Here is a 22,247-nt window from a genome sequence, read left to right on the forward strand (position 1 = left end):
ATTCTTCAATGCTCCCAGAGCTTTCATCCCCTCCCCCACCCTATGATTCACTTCCGCTTCCATGGTTCCATCCACTGCCAGATCCACTCCCAGATATCCAAAACACTTCACTTCCTCCAGTTTTCCTTCATTCAAGCTTACCTCCCAGTTGACTTGTCCCTCAACCCTACTGTACCTAATAACCTTGCTCTTATTCACATTTACTCTCAGCTTTCTTCTTTCACATGCTTTACCAAACTCAGTCACCAGCTTCTGCAGTCACTCGCATGAATCAGCCACCAGTGCTGTATCATCGGCGAACAACAACTGACTCACTTCCCAAGCTTTTTCATCCACAACAGACTGCATACTTGCCCCTCTTTCCAAAACTCTTGCATTCACCTCCCTAACAACCCCATCCATAAACAAATTAAACAACCATGGAAACATCACACACCCCTGCCGCAAACTTACATTCACTGAGAACCAATCACTTTCCTCTCTTCCTACACATACACATGCCTTACATCCTCGATAAAAACTTTTCACTGCTTCTAACAACTTGCCTCCCACACAATATATCTTTAATACCTTCCACAGAGCATCTCTATCAACTCTATCATATGCATTCTCCAGATCCATAAATGTTACATACAAATCCATTTGCTTTTCTAAGTATTTCTCATATACATTCTTCAAAGCAAACACCTGATCCACACTTCATCTACCACTTATGAAACCACACTGCACTTCCCCAATCTGATGCTCTGTAATGCCTTCACCCTCTCAATCAATACCATCCCATATAATTTACCAGGAATACTCAACAAACTTATACATCTGTAATCTGAACACTCACTCTTATCCCCTTTGCCTTTGTACAATGGCACTATGCAATCATTCCGCAAGTCCTCAGGTACCTCACCATGAGTCATACATACATCAAATATCCTTACCAACCAGTCAACAATACAGTCACCCCCTTTTTAAATTAATTCCACTGCAATACCACCCAAACTCGCTGCCTTGCCGGCTTTCATCTTCCACAAAGCTTTTACTACCTCTTCTCTGTTTACCAAATCATTTTCCCTAACCCTCTCACTTTGCACACCACCTCGACCAAAACACCCCATATCTGCCACTCTATTATCAAACACATTCAACAAACCTTCAAAATATTCACTCCATCTCCTTCTCACATCACCACTATTTGTCATCACCTTCCATTAGCTCCCTTCACTGATGTTCCCATTTGTTCCCTTGTCTTACGCATTTTATTTACCTCCTTCCAAAACACCTTTTTATTCTCCTTAAAATTTAATGATACTCTCTCACCCCAACTCTCATTTGCCCTCTTTTTCACCTCTTGCACCTTTCTCTTGACCTTCTGCCTCTTTCTTTTAAACATCTCCCAGTCATATGCATCATCTCTCTGCAAAAATCGTCCAAGTGCCTCTCTCCTCTCTTTCACTAATAATCTCACTTCCTCATCTGTCCCCTCACTACCCTTTCTAATCTTCCATCTCCCACATTTCTCATGCCACAAGCATCTTTTGCGCAAGCCATCACTGCTTCCCTAAATATGTCTCATTCCTCCACAACTTCCTTTTTTTACGTCACTTACTCTTACCTTTTCCATTCTACCCTCAATCTCTCCCTGGACATCCTCACACAAGTCTCCTTCCCAAGCTCACTCATATATAAATATATATATATATACAGTGAATGTATGTAACTCATGTGAAGTGCCTGAGGAATTGGCGAATGCGTGCATAGTGCCATTGTACAAAGGCAAAGGGGATAAGATGAGTGCTCAAATTACAGAGGTATAAGTTTGTTGAGTATTCCTGGCAAATTATATGGGAGGGTATTGATTGAGAGGGTGAAGGCATGTACAGAGCATCAGATTGGGGAAGAGCAGTGTGGTTTCAGAAGTGGTAGAGGATGTGTGGATCAGGTGTTTGCTTTGAAGAATGTATGTGAGAAATACTTAGAAAAGCAAATGGATTTGTATGTAGCATTTATGGATCTGGAGAAGGCATATGATAGAGTTGATAGAGATGCTCTGTGGAAGGTATCAAGAATATATGGTGTGGGAGGCAAGTTGTTAGAAGCAGTGAAAAGTTTTTATCGAGGATGTAAGGCATGTGTATGTGTAGGAAGAGAGGAAAGTGATTGGTTCTCAGTGAATGTAGGTTTGCGGCAGGGGTGTGTGATGTCTCCATGGTTGTTTAATTTGTTTATGGATGGGGTTGTTAGGGAGGTGAATGCAAGAGTTTTGGAAAGAGGGGCAAGTATGAAGTCTGTTGGGGATGAGAGAGCTCGGGAAGTGAGTCAGTTGTTGTTCGCTGATGATACAGCGCTGGTGGCTGATTCATGTGAGAAACTGCAGAAGCTGGTGACTGAGTTTGGTAAAGTGTGTGAAAGAAGAAAGTTAAGAGTAAATGTGAATAAGAGCAAGGTTATTAGGTACAGTAGGGTTGAGGGTCAATTCAATTGGGAGGTGAGTTTGAATGGAGAAAAACTGGAGGAAGTGAAGTGTTTTAGATATCTGGGAGTGGATCTGGCAGCGGATGGAACCATGGAAGCGGAAGTGGACCATAGGGTGGGGGAGGGGGCGAAAATTCTGGGAGCCTTGAAGAATGTGTGGAAGTCGAGAACATTATCTCGGAAAGCAAAAATGGGTATGTTTGAAGGAATAGTGGTTCCAACAATGTTGTATGGTTGCGAGGCGTGGACTATGGATAGAGTTGTGCGCAGGAGGATGGATGTGCTGGAAATGAGATGTTTGAGGACAATGTGTGGTGTGAGGTGGTTTGATCGAGTAAGTAACGTAAGGAAATAAAAAGAGCGTGGCTGAGAGAGCAGAAGAGGGTGTTTTGAAATGGTTTGGTCACATGGAGAGAATGAGTGAGGAAAGATTGACCAAGAGGATATATGTGTCGGAGGTGGAGGGAACGAGGAGAAGAGGGAGACCAAATTGGAGGTGGAAAGATGGAGTGAAAAAGATTTTGTGTGATCGGGGCCTGAACATGCAGGAGGGTGAAAGGAGGGCAAAGAATAGAGTGAATTGGAGCGATGTGGTATACCGGGGTTGACGTGCTGTCAGTGGATTGAATCAAGGCATGTGTATGGGGGTGGGTTGGGCCATTTCTTTTGTCTGTTTCCTTGCGCTACCTCGCAAACGCGGGAGACAGCAAAAATAAAAAATAAAAAAAAAAAAAAAAAAAATACAGTGAATGTAGGTTTGCGGCAGGGGTGTGTGATATCCCCATGGTTGTTTAATTTGTTTATGGATGGGGTTGTTAGGGAGGTGAATGCAAGAGTTTTGGAAAGAGGGGCAAGTATGCAGTCTGCTGTGGATGAGAGAGCTTGGGAAGTGAGTCAGTTGTTGTTCACTGATGATACAGCACTGGTGGCTGATTCATGTGAGAAACTGCAGAAGCTGGTGACTGAGTTTGGCAAAGTGTGTGAAAGAAGAAAGTTGAGAGTAAATATAAATAAGAGTAAGGTTATTAGGTACAGTAAGGTTGAGGGTCAAGTCAATTGGGAGGTAAGTTTGAATGGAGAAAAACTGGAGGAAGTGAACTGTTTTAGATATCTGGGAGTGGATTTGGCAGCGGATGGAACCATGGAAGCGGAAGTGAATCATAGGGTGGGGGAGGGGGCGAAAATTCTGGGAGCCTTGCAGAATGTGTGGAAGTCGAGAACATTATCTCGGAAAGCAAAAATGGGTATGTTTAAAGGAATAGTGGTTCCAACAATGTTGTATGGTTGCGAGGCGTGGGCTATGGACAGAGTTGTGCGCAGGAGGGTGGATGTGCTGGAAATGAGATGTTTGAGGACAATATGTGGTGTGAGGTGGTTTGATCGAGTAAGTAATAATAGGGAAGAGAGATGTGTGGTAATAAAAATAGTGTGGTTGAGAGAGCAGAAGAGGGTGTTTTGAAATGGTTTGGTCACATGGAGAGAATGATTGAGGAAAGATTGACCAAGAGGATGTATGTGTCAGAGGTGGAGGGAACGAGGAGAAGTGGGAGACCAAATTGAAGGTGGAAAGATGGAGTGAAAAAGATTTTGAGTGATCGGGGCCTGAACATGCAGGAGGGTGAAAAGCGTACAAGGACTAGAGTGAATTGGAATGATGTGGTATACCGGGGTCGACGTGCTTTCAATGGATTGAACCAGGGCATGTGAAGCATCTGTGGTAAACCATGGAAAGTTCTGTGGGGCCTGGATGTGGAAAGGGAGCTGTGGTTTTGGTGCATTATTACATGACAGCTAGAGACTTGAGTGTGAATGAATGTGGCCTTTGTTGTCTTTTCCTAGCGCTACCTCGTGCACATGAGGGGGGAGGGGGTTGTTATTCCATGTGTGGTGAGGTGGCGATGGGAAGGAATAAAGGCAGACAGTATGAATTATGTACATGTGTATATATGTGTATGTCTGTGTGTGTATATATGTATACATTGAGATGTATAGGTATGTGTACTTGCGTGTGTGGACGTGTATGTATAAACATGTGTATGTGGGTGGTTTGGGCCATTCTTTATCTGTTTCCTTGCACTACCTCGCTAATGCAGGAGACAGCAACAAAGCAAAATAATTGAATAAATAATATATATATATATATATATATATATATATATATATATATATATATATATATATATATATATATATATATATATATATTTGTCTGTGTATGTATGTATACATTGAAATGTATTGGTATGTATATGTGAGTGTGTGGGCATGTATGTATATACATGTGTTTGTGGGTGGGTTGGGCCATTCTTTCGTCTGTTTCCTTGCGCTACCTCGCTAAAATGGGAGACAGCGACAAAGTATAATGAAAGTATGATGATATATATATATATATATATATATATATACATATATATATATATATATATATATATATATATATATATATATATATATATATATATATCCCTGGGGATAGGGGAGAAAGAATACTTCCCACGTATTCCCTGCGTGTCGTAGAAGGCGACTAAAAGGGGAGGGAGCGGGAGGCTGGAAATCCTCCCATCTCGTTTTTTTTTTTCTTTTTTTTAATTTTCCAAAAGAAGGAACAGAGGGGGGCCAGGTGAGGATATTCCACAAAGGCCCAGTCCTCTGTTCTTAACGCTACCTCGCTAATGCGGGAAATGGCGGATAGTTTAAAAGAAAAGAAAAGATATATATATATATTTATTTATCTATTTATTCATTTATTTTGCTTTGTCACTGTCTCCCGCGTTGGTGAGGTCGCGCAAGGAAACAGATGCAAGAATGGCCCAACCCACCCACATACACATGTATATACATACACGTCCACAAACGCAAATATACATACCTATACATCTCAACGTTTGCATATATATATATATATATATATATATATATATATATATATATATATGCTTTGAAGAATGTATGTGAGAAATACTTAGAAAAGCAAATGGATTTGTATGTAGCATTTATGGATCTGGAGAAGGCATATGATAGAGTTGATAGAGATGCTCTGTGGAAGGTATTAAGAATATATGGTGTGGAAGGCAAGTTGTTAGAAGCAGTGAAAAGTTTTTATCGAGGATGTAAGGCATGTGTACGTGTAGGAAGAGAGGAAAGTGATTGGTTCTCAGTGAATGTAGGTTTGCGGCAGGGGTGTGTGATGTCTCCATGGTTGTTTAATTTGTTTATGGATGGGGTTGTTAGGGAGGTAAATGCAAGAGTTTTGGAAAGAGGGGCAAGTATGAAGTCTGTTGGGGATGAGAGAGCTTGGGAAGTGAGTCAGTTGTTGTTCGCTGATGATACAGTGCTGGTGGCTGATTCATGTGAGAAACTGCAGAAGCTGGTGACTGAGTTTGGTAAAGTGTGTGAAAGAAGAAAGTTAAGAGTAAATGTGAATAAGAGCAAGGTTATTAGGTACAGTAGGGTTGAGGGTCAAGTCAATTGGGAGGTGAGTTTGAATGGAGAAAAACTGGAGGAAGTGAAGTGTTTTAGATATCTGGGAGTGGATCTGGCAGCGGATGGAATTATGGAAGCGGAAGTGGATCATAGGGTGGGGGAGGGGGCGAAAATTCTGGGAGCCTTGAAGAATGTGTGGAAGTCGAGAACATTATCTCGGAGAGCAAAAATGGGTATGTTTGAAGGAATAGTGGTTCCAACAATGTTGTATGGTTGCGAGGCGTGGACTATGGATAGAGTTGTGCGCAGGAGGATGGATGTGCTGGAAATGAGATGTTTGAGGACAATGTGTGGTGTGAGGTGGTTTGATCGAGTAAGTAACGTAGAGGTAAGAGAGATGTGTGGAAATAAAAAGAGCGTGGGTGTGTTGAGAGAGCAGAAGAGGGTGTTTTGAAATGGTTTGGTCACATGGAGAGAATCCCCCTCCCCCCCAAAGTTGGGGTAGCCTAAGAAAAGCCCAACAAAGGCCTTTTTCTTCACACCCCATTTCTCTAGCTGTCATGTAATAATGAAAACCGAAACCAAAAACTCCCCCTTTCCACATCCGGGGCCCCACAGAATTTTCCCAAATGGTTTCCCCCAGATTTTCCCAATCCCCTTTGGTTAAAACCCATTTAACAGCACGTCAACCCCGGTTTATACCCATCTTTCCCAAATTTTCCATTTCCTTTTCCTTGCCCCCCTTTCACCCCCTCCTGCATGTTCAGGGCCCCCTTTACTCAAAATCTTTTTAAACCCATTTTTCACCTCCAATTTGGTACCCACTTCTCCTCTTCCCTAAAAACCTCAAAAAACATATACCTTTTTGGTCAACTTTCCCACTCTTTTTCTCCATTTGCCCAAAACCTTTTTCAAAAAAACCCCCCCCCCCCTTTCTTTCTGTTTTCTCTAAACCCAACACCTTTTTTAAAATTACCACAAAATCTCTTTTTCCCCCCTTAAATTACTTACCCGTCAAAACCACCTCAAAAACCAAAAAATTTTGTCCTCAAAATCTCTTTTCCAAAGCAAAACCCAAATTTCCTGGACAACCCTATTTTAACCCCCAAATGTTCACAAAATAAAACCCTTGTTGGAACCCCTTTTCCTTAAAACCCCCCCAAATTTTTCTTTCCCGAGAAAATTTTCTAAAACTTCCACACATTCTTCAAAGCCCCCTTAGTTTTTGTTCCCCCCCTCCCCCCCCCCAAAGATTCATTTTCCAACCCAGGGTTCCCAATCCCGGGAAGACCCACTCCCGTTACCCCAAAACACTTCATTTTCCTCCAGTTTTTTTAAAACCAAACTTCCCTCCCAAATTGTTTTTTTCCCTCAACCCTACTGTACCTAAAAACCCTTCCCTTTTATTTACATTTACTCTAAATTTTTCTTCTTTAAACATTTTTTACCAAACTCAGTCACCAGCTTCTGAAATTTTTTCCAGAATCACCCCAAGGCTGTATCATCGGCAAAAAAACAACTGACTCACTTCCCAAAGCTTTTCATCCACAACAGCCTGCAAACTTGCCCCTCTTTCCCCAAAACTCTTGCTTTAAAACCTCCCCTTAAAAAACCCCCCACCCCAAAAACAAATTAAAAAACCCAATGGAAACATCACCCCTTTTTCCCCAAAAACCTTACATTCCCCGAGAACCAATCACTTTCCTCTTTTCCTACACTACACATCCCTTTACATCCTATAAAAATTTTTTCACTGTTTCTAAAACGCCTCCCCCCAAAATATATATTTTAAAAACCCCCCAGAAAACTTATAAAACTCAAATCAAATTTTCCCTCCAGATCCAAAAGTTACATAAAATCCTTTTGCTTTTCTAAGAAATTTCTCAATCCCTTCTTAAAAGCAAAAAAACAAACCCAACACTTAAACCTAAAATTTAAAAAACCCCCCCCTGAAACTTCCCCCAATCTGATGCTTGTAAAACCCTTCACCCCTAAATTTCCAATCCCCTCCCATAAAATTTTTTCCCCAGGAATACTCAAAAAAACAATACATCCGGTAATTGAAACACTCACTTTTTTCCCCTTTGCCTTTTAAACAATGGCACAAAAAGCAAAAAATTCCGAACCTCAGGACCTCACCTTTGATCATACATACTTTAAAAAACCTTAACCACCATTCAACAAAAAAGTCACCCCCTTTTTAAAAAATTCCCTCAATCCCCCCCCAAAACCCCCGCTCCTTCCCGGCTTTCATCCCCCCCAAAGTTTTTACCCCTTTTCCTCTGTTTAAAACCAAATTTTTTCCCCTAACCCTTTTACTTTGCAAAAAAACCCCCAAAAAAACACCCAAAAATCCCCAAATTTAATTATCAAACAATTCAAAAAACCTTCAAAATATTCATTTCCATCTCCTTCTCAAAAAATCACCACAAAATTTTATCAATTTCCCCAAAATTCCCCCCTTCCCCCAAAAGTTCCCCATTTTTTCCCCTTTTTTTAAACGCATTTTATTTACCCCCTTTCCAAAAACACCTTTTTAAAATTTCTTTTAAAATTTAAATTGATACTCCCCCTCACCCCAACTCTCATTTGCCCCTTTTTCACCTCTTGCACCTTTCTCTTGACCCCTGCCTCTTTCTTTTATACATTTTCCCATCATTTCATTATTTCCCTGCAAAAAAGGGCCCAAAACCCCCCTTCCCCTTTCCTTTCACTAATAATCTTACTTTTTCAAAACCCCCCACTTTATACCCTTTCCCCATTTCCCCCCCAAGCATCTTTTGCAAAAGCCATCACTTACCCTTTCCCCCAAAAACCTTCCCCCTTCCCCCCCCACCTTTTCCCCTTTAACCCAAACCTTTTTTTCTCACCTTTTTTTCCCTTCTGTTTCTCAGTCTATCCCGGTAATTCCTCAACAAGTCTCCTTCCCCGCCCCACTTACACTCACCACTCTCTTCAAACCCCCAAAATTCTCTCTTCTTTTTTTTTGAAAAAATTTTACAAATCTTTTAACCCTTCGCCTCCACAAGGGTAATTATCAGAAAATCCCTCCCGTTTTTCCCCCTTTCAAAACACATTAACATTCCCAAAATTCTCTCTTTTCCTGCCCTTTCAAATTTAAAACCAAAACCAATAATTTTCTCCTTTTTGGCCATCTTTTCCAAATTTTCATAATTTTACTTTTGAAATCTCCTTTTTAAACCATGCAAAATTCCCCAAACACCTCCCCTTTTCGGGACATAAAACTAAAGCTCTTCCATTTCCATTTTCCCAAAACCGAACACCCCATGACACCAATTAAACCCCCCAAACTTGGGCCCCAAAATTTCTCACCTTTGCAAATTTAAAAAACCCCTCACTATTCCGGGGCCCCCAATAAAAATTAACACACTCCCTCAGCTGCTCCCAAAACACTTGCCTCTCATGATCTTTCTTCTCATGCCCAGGTGCATACGCATCAATACTCACCCATCTCTCTCCATCAACTTTCAGTTTTACCCATATCAATCTAGAGTTTACTTTCTTACACTCTATCACATACTCCCACCACTCCTGTTTCAGGAGTAGTGCTACTCCTTCCCTTGCTCTTGTCCTCTAACTAACCCCTGACTTTACTCCTAAGACATTCCAAAACCACTTTTCCCTTTTACACTTGAGCTTCGTTTCACTCAGAGCCAAAACATCCAGGTTCCTTTCCTCAAACATACTGCCTATCTCTCCTTTTTTCTCATCTTGGTTACATCCATACACATTTAGACACCCCAATCTGAGCCTTCGAGGAGGATTAGCATTCCCCGTGTGACTCCTTCTTCTGTTTCCCCGTTTAGAAAGTTAAAATACAAGGAGGGGAGGGTTTCTAGCCCCCTGCTCCCGTCCCCTTTAGTCGCCTTCTACGACACGTGAGGAATGCAAGGGAAGTATTGTTTCTCCCCTATCCCTATATATATATATATATATATATATATATATATATATATATATATATATATATATATATATATATATATATATTTATTTATATTTTATTTTATTTAGTTTGCTTTGTCGCTGTCTCCCACGTTTGCGAGGTAGCGCAAGGAAACAGACGAAAGAAATGGCCCAACCCACCCCCACACACATGTATATACACACACGTCCACACACGCAAATATACATACCTATACATCTCAATGTGCTCATATATATATACACACACAGACACATACATATATACCCATGCACACAATTCACACTGTCTGCCTTTATTCATTCCCATCGCCACCTCGCCACACATGGAATACCATCCCCCTCCCCCCTCATGTGAGTGGGGTAGCGCTAAGAAAAGACAACAAAGGCCTCATTCGTTCACACTCAGTCTCTAGCTGTCATGAAATAATGCCCGAAACCACAGCTCCCTTTCCACATCCAGGCCCCACACAGCTTTCCATGGTTTACCCCAGACGCTTCACATGCCCTGATTCAATCCACTGACAGCACGTCAACCCCGGTATACCACATCGATCCAATTCACTCTATTCCTTGCCCGCCTTTCACCCTCCTGCATGTTCAGGCCCCGATCACTCAAAATCTTTTTCACTCCATCTTTGCACCTCCAATTTGGTCTCCCACTTCTCCTCGTTCCCTCCACCTCCGACACATATATCCTCTTGGTCAATCTTTCCTCACTCATTCTCTCCATGTGCCCAAACCATTTCAAAACACCCTCTTCTGCTCTCTCAACCACGCCCCTTTTATTTCCACACATCTCTCTTACCCTTACATTACTTACTCGATCAAACCACCTCACACCACACATTGTCCTCAAACATCTCATTTCCAGCACATCCACCCTCCTGCGCACAACTCTATCCATAGCCCATGCCTCGCAACCATACAGCATTGTTGGAACCCTCCCCCACCCTATATATATATATATAAGATCACATCTTTACAGTATCAGAAATCCTTAATGAGTAAAGAACTCTACACTGTATTGTTGTTTTCTGTTAACATGTATAGTTTTAGGACATGAAATCATAACATGAAAATGGAGCTGAATCATCTATAAATGGTTTTACAGAATTTTGAAACATACCAAATACTAAACTTGCTATCAAATACTGTATGCTAAATAATGTTGCAAAAGTTGATTTGTTTCTAAGTATCCAGGAAAAGCCACAGTCTAAGGCTGAAGATGTATATCTAAAGAGTCTCATTTTCCTGAGATTTCATTTCTAAATTGTTTACCTATGCGTGCCAATTCTAAAGATCTTCATCAATTCATCAAAGAGAGCTTTAAGATACTACTAATTCAGCTCATAAGATTTTGTAAACAAATTTTTGCTCTAAATGGCAGTCGTACTTCAGGATAACACTTACCCAGGCCAACCCTCAAATGTTGATACAGTGAAGAGTGTTAACATAGCTTTTGCTACATTGTCAAAGTGGAAAGGATTTCTCTCCCAGACCCTCTTCTCCACCATTGGTTTGGTGATGTCTCCATCATGGTAGACGATAAACTGACCCCTGAATGACAGAGAAAAAGGACAGATAAAAGGATCTGTATCAACAAATATAAAGATGAGAAAATAATGATGGTAATTATGGGATGAGGTAGTAGTGATTATGGAGAGGTTGGTGAAAGTGGATAGGTCATAGAGGAAATCATTCATAAGTGGTGGTGGTGATGATTAGAGAACATGAGATATCAATGAGACAGCATTGGTGATCAGGGGGTAATTAGTGATTATGAGATAAGGGTTGTAGTAAGGGGAATGCCACTGATGGGAAGGGCAAGATGAATGATAACAATGTGGGACACAATAAGAGTAAGGATCATGTGGATGTGGTGATGGTTATTGTTATGTATCACATGTCACGTATATAACTTGTATATATTATAAGCATTAGGTTCTGATGATTGTAGCTGGATTTCAAATGCAAATCCTACAGTCTAACAGTAAACTATGACCTCTGACTCCCATTTACTCTAACCTTAGTGACAGTAGTTAAAGATTGAAAAACACATTATCAACTTATTCTCCCCTGGAATTGACAAGGTTGGGACATGTAATACACAAATATACATAAATGTGGAATATGCCTTCACAGCATCATGTTACTGTATGCCTCCTGTATGGGGCTACAACATGAGTAAACAGTCACCTATGGCAAAGCTGTACCACTGCAAGTACAGTTTCATCAAAGAACTTTTCACTCCACAGAAGTCCACATTTCCATGTTACACGAAGCAGCACAGCCTTAGGCTGCAGGAATCTCTCAAAAGAGATCCTAGGTAACAACAGGACTCTTTCTTAGAAATAGATCATGAGGTAATTACAAAAAAAAAAAAAAAAAAAATACAGGTTACATAATAGTGATGGTGCTGTAGAGGTCCATCTATAATAGTCTTGGTGATAGAGGGAATAATGAAAGCAGACAGGATGAGGGAGGTAGTCACAGTGGTAATGTTCTAAGAGTTGGAGAAGGAGGAAATGTGGTGATTGACACTGGCAGTGATGGGTGAGGTAATAATGAGATATAAAGTTGTAAAAAGTTAATAATGGAGCAGAAACAGCATTGTTAAATATCGAAAGGTTAGTTATGATTCTGTGGATTTACTGAAAATATAAAATTCAGATTACAAAATGTGGAAAACAATTATCAAAAGAACTAAAGCACAAGACAAGAAAACAGTTGAAACAGTGTAAAAAATAATATATAATCTAAAATTTTAACAGCTTACAATAAAAAATAAGATAAGTGTGTTGCAGTTCTTGATAATGCAAAACAAAATAAAATTTATTTCTTTAAGTATGGCGCAGCTACTATACAGAGGTTTCTTAGTAAAAATCCACTCTAGAAGAATAACAAGACAGTAATTTACCTTATATCTAGTCGCTTCTCCCATCTTGGCATGGTAATGTCAAGAATAAGCAAACAACAATCTTTTCTTCACACATCCACTCTGACTACCATTATAATGTACTAAAACCTGAGTCTAACATTCACAGCTATATCACTCACACTACTCCATGGTTTATTTCAACTCCTATGTATACCCTGGTTCAGTCCAGTGACAGTACCCATACCGCCATATCATGTCAATCCAATTCATTCTATCCCATACATATCCATCAACTTCCTGAAAGTTCAAGGCCCCAGTACCCCAAAGTCTACTTCTATCTCCTAGGTCTCCCAGAGCAGACATAACCAAGATCTAATAAGGTGGTGCAGCAATACATGTCTACAGAGCAGGAAGAAAGGTGGATCATGAAGATGAATCACAAAAGGTGTAAACTAACAGTAATAAGCATCACAGCCATAAACATAAAATTAGTATCATAATGACCACCAAAAGCCAAGCTAAATGACTGGATATTTACAACTCAATTTCTCCTCTAAATCCACCTTGGATGACTCTAACATTCCTTCACCCTCTGATACTCCTCTTACTAATCTTATGCCCTTTCTTGTAATCTCTTTTTGAACTGTCTGAAAAGAGCTTCCTTCTCTGGCCACAAGCAAGGTTTATGGTTCTAATGGCATCCATTCCCGTGTACTGAGTGTGCCTCTGAACTTGCACCTGTGCTTGCTCGTCTGTTCCATTTCAGTTTAAAAACCAAAACTTCTTGAAAGCATGCATTGATACATGCCATTCCTAAGAAGGGTAACCATTCTGACCCCTCCAACTATCATCCTATTGCTTTGATATCTACCATTTCCAAAGTCTTTGAATCCCTCCTCAACTCTCATATCCTTAAACACCTCGAAAATCACAGTTTTCTCTCTGATCACCAGTATGGCTTCCATATGGCAAAATCCACTGGTGATATGCTTTCCTATCTTACTTATGTATGGTCATCATCCCTGAAAGATTTTGGGGAGTTAAGTGTAGTTGCCCTTGACATATCTAAGACTTTTGACAGGGCATGGCATCGGGGTCTCATCTCTAAGCTCCCCTCTTTTGGTTTCCCTCCCTCACTTCGTTCCTTCATATCTAGCCTCCTCTCTAGTTGATCTATCTCTGTGGTTGTTGATGGCTCAGCCTTCCCCCTTTTTACCATCAACAGCAGTGTCCCTCAAGGTTCTGTCCTGTCCCCCTACACTTTATCTCCTTTTTTTAAATGATTTCCTGTCCTACACAAACAATACAATGTAATCATATGCTGATGACTCAACACTGTGTTTACCCACATCCTTCAATTCTGCTCCAACTTCTCTCACTCAATCTGCATCTCATCATGACACACTCTCCTCAATAAACTTAGATATCTCAGTTGGGTACACAAAATCTTCTTAAGTTAAATGCCTCCAAGACCTTGTTTCTACCCATCTCTCAATTGAAAACTCCTTACAACTCTCATATTTCCTTTGATGGTTCTGGAATTCCACCTCTTGATTCAATGAACCCACTTGGTACCACTGTAATCCACTCTTTCTTGGAAACCACACTTTACAGGAATAACCAGGTCTGCCTCTACGGAACTGATTGTCCTGTTTAGATGTTGAAACTTCTCTTCTGAACAGTTGCTCATAATATGTGAGGAAAGAAGGTGTCAAAACGGCCCACTCTTGAGTTACTAATGGCCACGCCACATAATAATCATGTGACACAGCAGCTTGCCAAGTATTTTGTGGTCTAGCTAGTGGTGAGGGCACACAAGCAGCCAGCTCCTGGGAGCAAAAACCGAAGTAATACCCATAGAAGGGGGTCAAGTTTGGAAGTTAGCCTGGGACAGTTTATAAGGTGGATCGCTTTTGACTCAACTCTATTAAGTAAGGATGCAGAACTAGAGGTACCCCAAATGTTTTTACAAGGGACCAATTCATCTTTGTATGGAGTACTGCTCTCACATTTGGGGTGCCTCTCGTTCTGCATCCTTACTTAACAGAGTTGAGTCAAAAGTGATCCACCTTATAAACTGTCCCAGGATAACTTCCAAACTTGACCCCCTTCTATAGGTATTACTTTGGTTTTTGCTCCCATGAGCTGGCTGCTTGTGTGCCCACACCACTAGCTAGACCACAAAATACTCGGAAGCTGCTGTGTCATATGATTATTGTGTAGCCATTAGCAACTTAAGGGTGGGCCGTTCGACACCTAATTCTTTCCCTACATGTTGAAGCTCTGGAACTCTCTACCTTATGTCTTTCTCAATAACAAAGACTTAGCACATCTAAAAAGTCAGGTTTTTCACTTTCTCAAAAATTTGTACATACTCTCCCATGTCTTTTCTTTTTCCATTTCATAATTCTCTATATTTCAATTAAGGCCTGGCCTTGATGTGGACTTCTGTCTGTGACTGCAGCCTTTAACATAAGAAAAATGAAGAGAAATACTAACGAAAATGAAGAAACCTGATCTGATAATTAAAGGGTCTTGCAACTTTAACTTTCATTTCATTGGGTGGCAGTAAAGAGTAACAGATTATGAATGCAGAAACAAATACAAAGAAAAGAATAATGGATCAGTAGATGAAGATGAAGAATTCCAAAGGATATCAAAACTCTCATTCATTCCACTCTGTACAGACCAACAAGAGAGAAAAAGACAAGATTCTGTGGCACTGCTCTCAGATACTAAAGTAAATGACTACATCATACAATGGGGCAACGAATAAACGGGAACATGATACAACAACAGAATGACAGCATGTTAAGTGACAAAAATTTTCACCATTCCAAAAAAGAGTGAATATTGAACAACAAACATATTTTACATACAAACTGGAGTGAGAAGTTCAAAGACAATAACATAAAGGCAAACATAAAAGCATCTAATGATAAAATAATATAAATGATCAGTGGGCTAAAGCCAGCCAAAATGAAAAATAGTACAAAACAGAAGATAAGAAAAAAAGTGTGGATAATTAGCAGAAGAGCATAAAAAAAAGACCATTGGTAAGGAAGTAAGAAAAGCCCATAGAAGAGAACTGAGAATGAACGAAGAGGTGTACATATCATGGTGAGGAACCTAAAATTATTATTCTTATACAAGGACAGAAAAAACATGAAACAGAGATCAGACCCTTTAAAGTGGAAGAAAAGTACAGATATAACCCTATGAAAATATATGAAATATGCATTTACCACTAAATATCAATATTCAACTAAAAATATGGAGAAATTTGATTATGAAATATGTAACCAACATAATCACCCACATCAACCTAGAATTTACTTCCTTATACTCTATCACACACTCCCACAACTCCTGCTTCAGGAGTAATGCTACTCTTTCCTTCGCTTTTCTCCTCTCACCAACCCCGACTTTACTCCTTAGACAATTCCACACCACTCTTCCCCCTTTACCTTTGAGCTTCACTTCACTCACAGCCAGAATATCCAGTTTTTTCCTCAAACAAACTACCTATCTCTCTTTTCTTCTCATCTTGGTTACATCTACACACATTCAGACACCCCAGTCTGAGTCTTTGAGGAGGATGAGCACTCCCTGCTTGACTTCCTCTTGTTTACCCCTTTAGATATTGAAATACAGGAAGGGGAGGGTTTGCAGCCCCCAACTCCCACCTCCTTCAGTCGCCTTCTACAACACATGGGAAATATGGAGGGAGAATTTTGACCAACACTGCATGGGCAGAACATGCCTCACTCAAGGCAATCTCAGGTGAAAGAAACAAATCAAAAGAAAAAAGAAAGTAGAGAATAATCAGGGCTCCACAGGTATTCATACTCCTGGACCTTAGGAGAAGAAGGGTTTTATGAATAAGGAAAGACAAAGGGAGGAAGAGAACTCCACAGGTTAGCTGACCCACAGAAGAAGGAGACACTGTAATAATTAGTCTTTAAGTGGCCATTCTCTACACAGATACTGTGGGAAGCAGCAGCTAAAGGTATGCCATGGGTCCAAACCTTAGTGGTGGGTACACATGCAAACAGCTCACAGTAACAATGACTGTAGTATTACCTATAAAACTGAGAAAGCAGCAACAATGCAGCATACGTAGAGGGAAGGTTGAAGAGAAGTGATGGCATGAGAATTAATGACACAAGATTTTTGATTCCACTCTAGTTAACAGGGAGGTAGAGAGAACGGGGTGCCGTAAATGTGCAATCAGCATTCCACATTTGGACCAATTTAACCCCTGAAGAAATGAAATAGCTGCTCGCAAGGAAAATAATTAATGCACCTATACAGCATAACCAGCTTTTGTGAAGCTGATTTTATGGGATTTCCAAGAAAGTCAAATATATGGACATGCCCAACATATCTATGCAATTACACGGCTGAATCATGGTGATCTGAAATTGGACTGAGGGAAACATGATTTTTAGAAAGAGATTTAGGAAGAATTTGCATCTTAGCACTATCAACTTTATAAGGTTAATGCTTCCCCACTTTGAAATGTTGAACAGGTCCAATATGAGAGAGAAATCATTGTCAATACAAGAGAGAGAACGAATATTAAAGTGGAAAGGGGGAGGAAAAATTAGTTGATGTATGTAAAGTGGAGTGATCATCATAAGTGAGCGGGGTTTGATGTAGAAGAGAGATGATCATTTATTGAGATAAGAAAGAGAGCACACAATAAGAGAGAACTCTGAACAACACCACTATTAAAAGTATTCAAGAAAGAAGTTGTTCCATTGACAACTACTCAGGAAAAACTAAAGGAAGAGAGTTTAGACAGCAAAGGCTTGTGCCACATCCTGTTGAATTAAAGAAAACTTGGTAATACTGAGAGATGGTCAGTAGTTTCGGAATTAAGCTCTCCAGTGACTGGGATAAACCTTAACATTATGAGATAACTACAGATTTTTTTTCTCTTAATTGTTCCAAACAAATCCAAAACCTAACACACTCCACAGGTATATGGTTCCTGAAGGTTGTCTGATAAAGACAAGAAAGTCTGGAAATGTCTGATGGGCTTGAAGATCCATGAGGCATTTAGCCTGATATAGCCTAATAGCCAGCAGATGATTGGTGATGAGCATGTCTGGAACAAGCTAATGCTGCTATCATTACTTGAGTGGTTAGTGAAGGATGAGAGGAATTAATACCACCAGAAAGAAGTTAGAAATTTCTAGTCCCTGAAGTGTATGGAGATTGTCTCACAACTCAGAAGAAAAACTGAACCAGATGTTAACCTTGATCTCTGTACTACACCAAAATCTTCCCTCAACTTATTCTATGCACCCATCAAGGAAAAAAAAGAGGCTGAACTCTCATTTGCTAGTACTCAGAGGGTTCACTTGCAAAGAGAGGTTTCTTATCCCACAAAACCTACTTATCGTGTTTCATTTTCTCCGTGGACTCATAGGAATATCTTGATCATGAGCAATATTGTGATCCTATCCAATATATATATATATATATATATATATATAAATATATATATATATATATATATATATATATATATATATATATATATATATATATATTATATATATTAATTTTGCTTTGTCGCTGTCTCCCGCGTCAGCGAGGTAGTGCAAGGAAACAGACGAAAGAATGGCCCAACCCACACACATACACACGTATATACATACACGTCCCCACACGCAAATAAACATACCTATACATCTCAATGTATACATATATATACACACACAGACATATACATATATACACATGTACATAATTCATACTGTCTGCCTTTATTCATTCCCACCGCCACCTCGCCACACATGGAATAACATCCCCCATTGAGGACAATGTGTGGTGTGAGGTGGTTTGATCGAGTAAGTAACGTAAGGGTAAGAGAGATGTGTGGAAATAAAAAGAGCGTGGTTGAGAGAGCAGAAGAGGGTGTTTTGAAATGGTTTGGGCACATGGAGAGAATGAGTGAGGAAAGATTGACCAAGAGGATATATGTGTCGGAGGTGGAGGGAACGAGGAGAAGTGGGAGACCAAATTGGAGGTGGAAAGATGGAGTGAAAAAGATTTTGTGTGATCGGGGCCTGAACATGCAGGAGGGTGAAAGGAGGGCAAGGAATAGAGTGAATTGGATCGACGTGGTATACCGGGGTTGACGTGCTGTCAGTGGATTGAATCAGGGCATGTGAAGCGTCTGGGGTAAACCATGGAAAGCTGTGTAGGTATGTATATTTGCGTGTGTGGATGTATGTATATACATGTGTATGGGGGTGGGTTGGGCCATTTCTTTCGTCTGTTTCCTTGCGCTACCTCGCAAACGCGGGAGACAGCGACAAAGTATAATAAATAAATATAATATATATATTTTGTTCATTATACTTTTGTCACTGTCTCCCGCATTACCGAGGAAGCGCAAGGAAACAGACGAAAGAATGGCCCAACCGACCCACCCACATACACATATATATACATACACGTCCACACACGCACATATACATACCTTTCTCACTCACTCACCTTTATCCCCTTTGCCTTTGTACAATAGCACTATGCATGCATTCTGCCAATCCTCAGGCACTTCACCATGGTACATACATACACTTGCCAACCAATCAACAACACAGTCATCCCCTTTATAATAAATTCTGCTGCAATACCATCCAAACCTGCCACCTTGATGGATTTCATCTTCCACAAAGCTTTCACTACCTCTTCTCCCTTAACCAAACTATTCTCCCTGAACCTCTCACTTTGCACACCACCCCGACCAAAACATTCTATATCGTCCATTCTATCATCAAACACATTCAACAAACCTGCAAAATACTCACTCCATCTCCTTCTCACTACTTGTTATCACTTCACCACTTGCCCCGTTCACTGATGTTTCCATTTGTTTTCTTATCTTATGCACATGATTTACCCCCTTCCAAAATATCTTATTCTCCCTAAAGTTTAATGACACACTCTCACCCCAACTCACACTCTATATCATCTTTCAAATGTTGCTATTTCATATTTGAATTTCATTTCTTCCTTATATTTCAATCTCTATTGTTTTCTATGAGAGGACCATTCTAAAAGACTTCAATGCATCGGAATTGGCTTCTAATGAACCCTTCTGACACACTGGACTAAGTTTGGGCTTTAATGCACATTTCCATAAAAATCCCTAATATCGCAAATTTAGTCTTGTTAGCTAAGAGCCATTCAGACTGAGTTTGGGACGTATGGGAATAGTCTGTTTGTTCCCAACCTCAATCTGAGTCGCTAAGCATTAAAAGAACATGTGACAGCCTTCGTGCATTTCTTTTTTATTTTACTAACATACAATGTTCGCTCTGAATGCAAACACATAATTTTACACCAATTTACAATAATTTGGTGCTGCAATATCATCTTTTGTGCCTTTGCAACTAAAAATATAAATGAAAAAGAAATTCCAAAGCAAAACAAGACATAGCTTGGTCAGTGCCCCCCTAGCCTGAGATATGCACCTACATGGCAAACAAGCTTGGTACCTGCTGTGTTCTCATGCAATTACAGTGTTTTTATAGTTAAAGGCCTTTCTTCTTGCATTCAGGCATGGCAGATATGAAGGCTATCAGTGTTGCATGTGCTAAGACATACAGAAAATACCTCAGTATTGCTGAAAAAGATTGAGCATGATGAGTAAGGGGAAAGTAGCTTGTGCCTTATAAACACTATTTCATACCAGGAGTCAATTCAGATGACTCCAAGTGACTTAAGAGTTTTCTCCTGATTCACAACAGTCTTCGCTTCTCTCTGAATACCTCAAGCCTTAATGGGATAAGGTATATCTGCATTGCACTTGCTAATATCTTATTCATTTTTGTCCCTTGAAAGAATGAAAGATGCAATGGAAAACTGAAAAAATTCAGCTTCTCTCATACCACCCTTCTGTCCAAGGAGTCCATTAGAAAGGGTGTTTACTGAACTTGTTATTCTTTTTTATACTGACTAAAACAACTTCATTCTACTCATGCATATTCTTCTGTTTAACACAATATGTGGCTATCAAATTAATATGGAAAATGAATCAGTATATCTTGCAAGTGGTACAGCACTTGAAAGCTGTGGATAATAATTCATAAATGTAGTTATAATGGTCCCATGATTCCATTCCAAGAAATGATCCTGGTGATACCCAGGACCTTCTTTCTAGGGACTCTCCTTCCTGAGGCTGCATATCTTCCAGTAGCAGAGAAATGATAGATTCATTTTAAATGAGAAGTCATTTGACAAAACTGTTCTCTTAATGGCAAAGTCCAGCCAAAGGTGACTTTCCACTCATGGTGTAACCTCATGCACATGGAGTCCAGTAACACCAAAGATATGGATATAACCTGTGAGGCTTGAAGTATGAGGGAGGCACTTCAAGTTTTACAATTCCTTGAAAAACAACAAATGACAAAAGACACAGACCAACTGATAAACTTTGGTCCCACACTTTAACACAACAGCATATTCTCGACTCATATGAGAGGTGAGTGAGTGAAAACTTAGCAGCCATGATTTTTGTTGTCAATGTCTACTGATTTTTAATTTCCTATAAAGTAATCTTACATGAAAAAGCTCCTTGAAGCAAAATTTTTTTTCAATGTATCAATTTCAAGGAAAAAGTGTAAAGTATAAGTAAATTGAATACGAAGCTTTCTTGGAAGTCCTGACTCTACATGGTGTGCATGGAGAACTTCTGAATACTATTAAGAATTTTAGTCATGGAAGCTGTGCATGTGTAATAGTATGTAGTGGTATCAATAAGAGGTCTGAAACACAGGAGGGAATACATCAAAGTTGCTTGATGTCACCATGTTTATTCAATGAAGTTATGGATAGGGCAGGCAATGCTGCACTCTGCCTGTTTGTGGTTATGCCACAAGTCAAAAGTCATCTTCAATGAGGCTGTATCATCATCTATTAACTAAAAGGACCACAGTTTCATTGAAAATTTTTTTACTCCAAAAGAACACATTTCCTTGCCATTGGAGGTAGTACTTCCTTGGAGCTGCAGGAGCCCCTTCAGAGAAAGGGATCCTGGACTTACATAATGGTTATAATACTGGATGGGTCATTAAGCAAATGATACAGAGATGTCACATTATCAACTTGGTAAAGGAAAGGCAAAAAACTGAGAAGCATTCTTATAAGCGTTATGTTCATATTTCACTTCAATACTGAAAGTGGTTTTTGGATGTGTATGAGTGATTACTGGAAATGGTTTGTAGATGTGTATGAGTGATTTCGTGGGTTGTATTTACCTGATTCTCCCTCTTGAAATGAAAATGAAGGAATTCATGACAAGTTGATAGATAAAATTTTAATGAAAGCAGTAAGAGATATAGGATTTGTAGCAGTAATAATGAACAAAAGCATCTGAATGTTCATAGAATCTGAAGATAAATAAATAAAGTAAACCATTACTGAAGACCTAAATAGAGTTTTTGATTTATGAAATTACAAAAATAAATCATAGAAAAGTTTATAAGTAATATTGCTACCAAATCAAGCA

The 22,247-nt window shown here is 39.7% G+C and overlaps 1 protein-coding gene across 45 annotated transcripts in view; it reads right to left on the bottom strand.

The window, feature by feature from the left end:
• The window catches only part of LOC139767191 (muscle calcium channel subunit alpha-1-like), a 1,449,841-nt gene that overhangs the window by 328,094 nt on the left and 1,099,500 nt on the right, over positions 1 to 22,247 (bottom strand). For all 45 annotated transcript variants that reach the window (XR_011717010.1, XM_071696301.1, XM_071696297.1 and 42 more), the window contains one exon: positions 11,251 to 11,397. Coding sequence is in view for 44 of the 45 variants with exons in the window: in XM_071696301.1 (XP_071552402.1) it covers positions 11,251 to 11,397 (147 nt within the window). In the remaining variant the exon portion in view is untranslated. The remainder of the gene's footprint in view (positions 1 to 11,250; positions 11,398 to 22,247) is intronic.

Source organism: Panulirus ornatus, chromosome 59 (assembly GCF_036320965.1).
Source record: "Panulirus ornatus isolate Po-2019 chromosome 59, ASM3632096v1, whole genome shotgun sequence".
Taxonomy (NCBI): domain Eukaryota; kingdom Metazoa; phylum Arthropoda; class Malacostraca; order Decapoda; family Palinuridae; genus Panulirus; species Panulirus ornatus.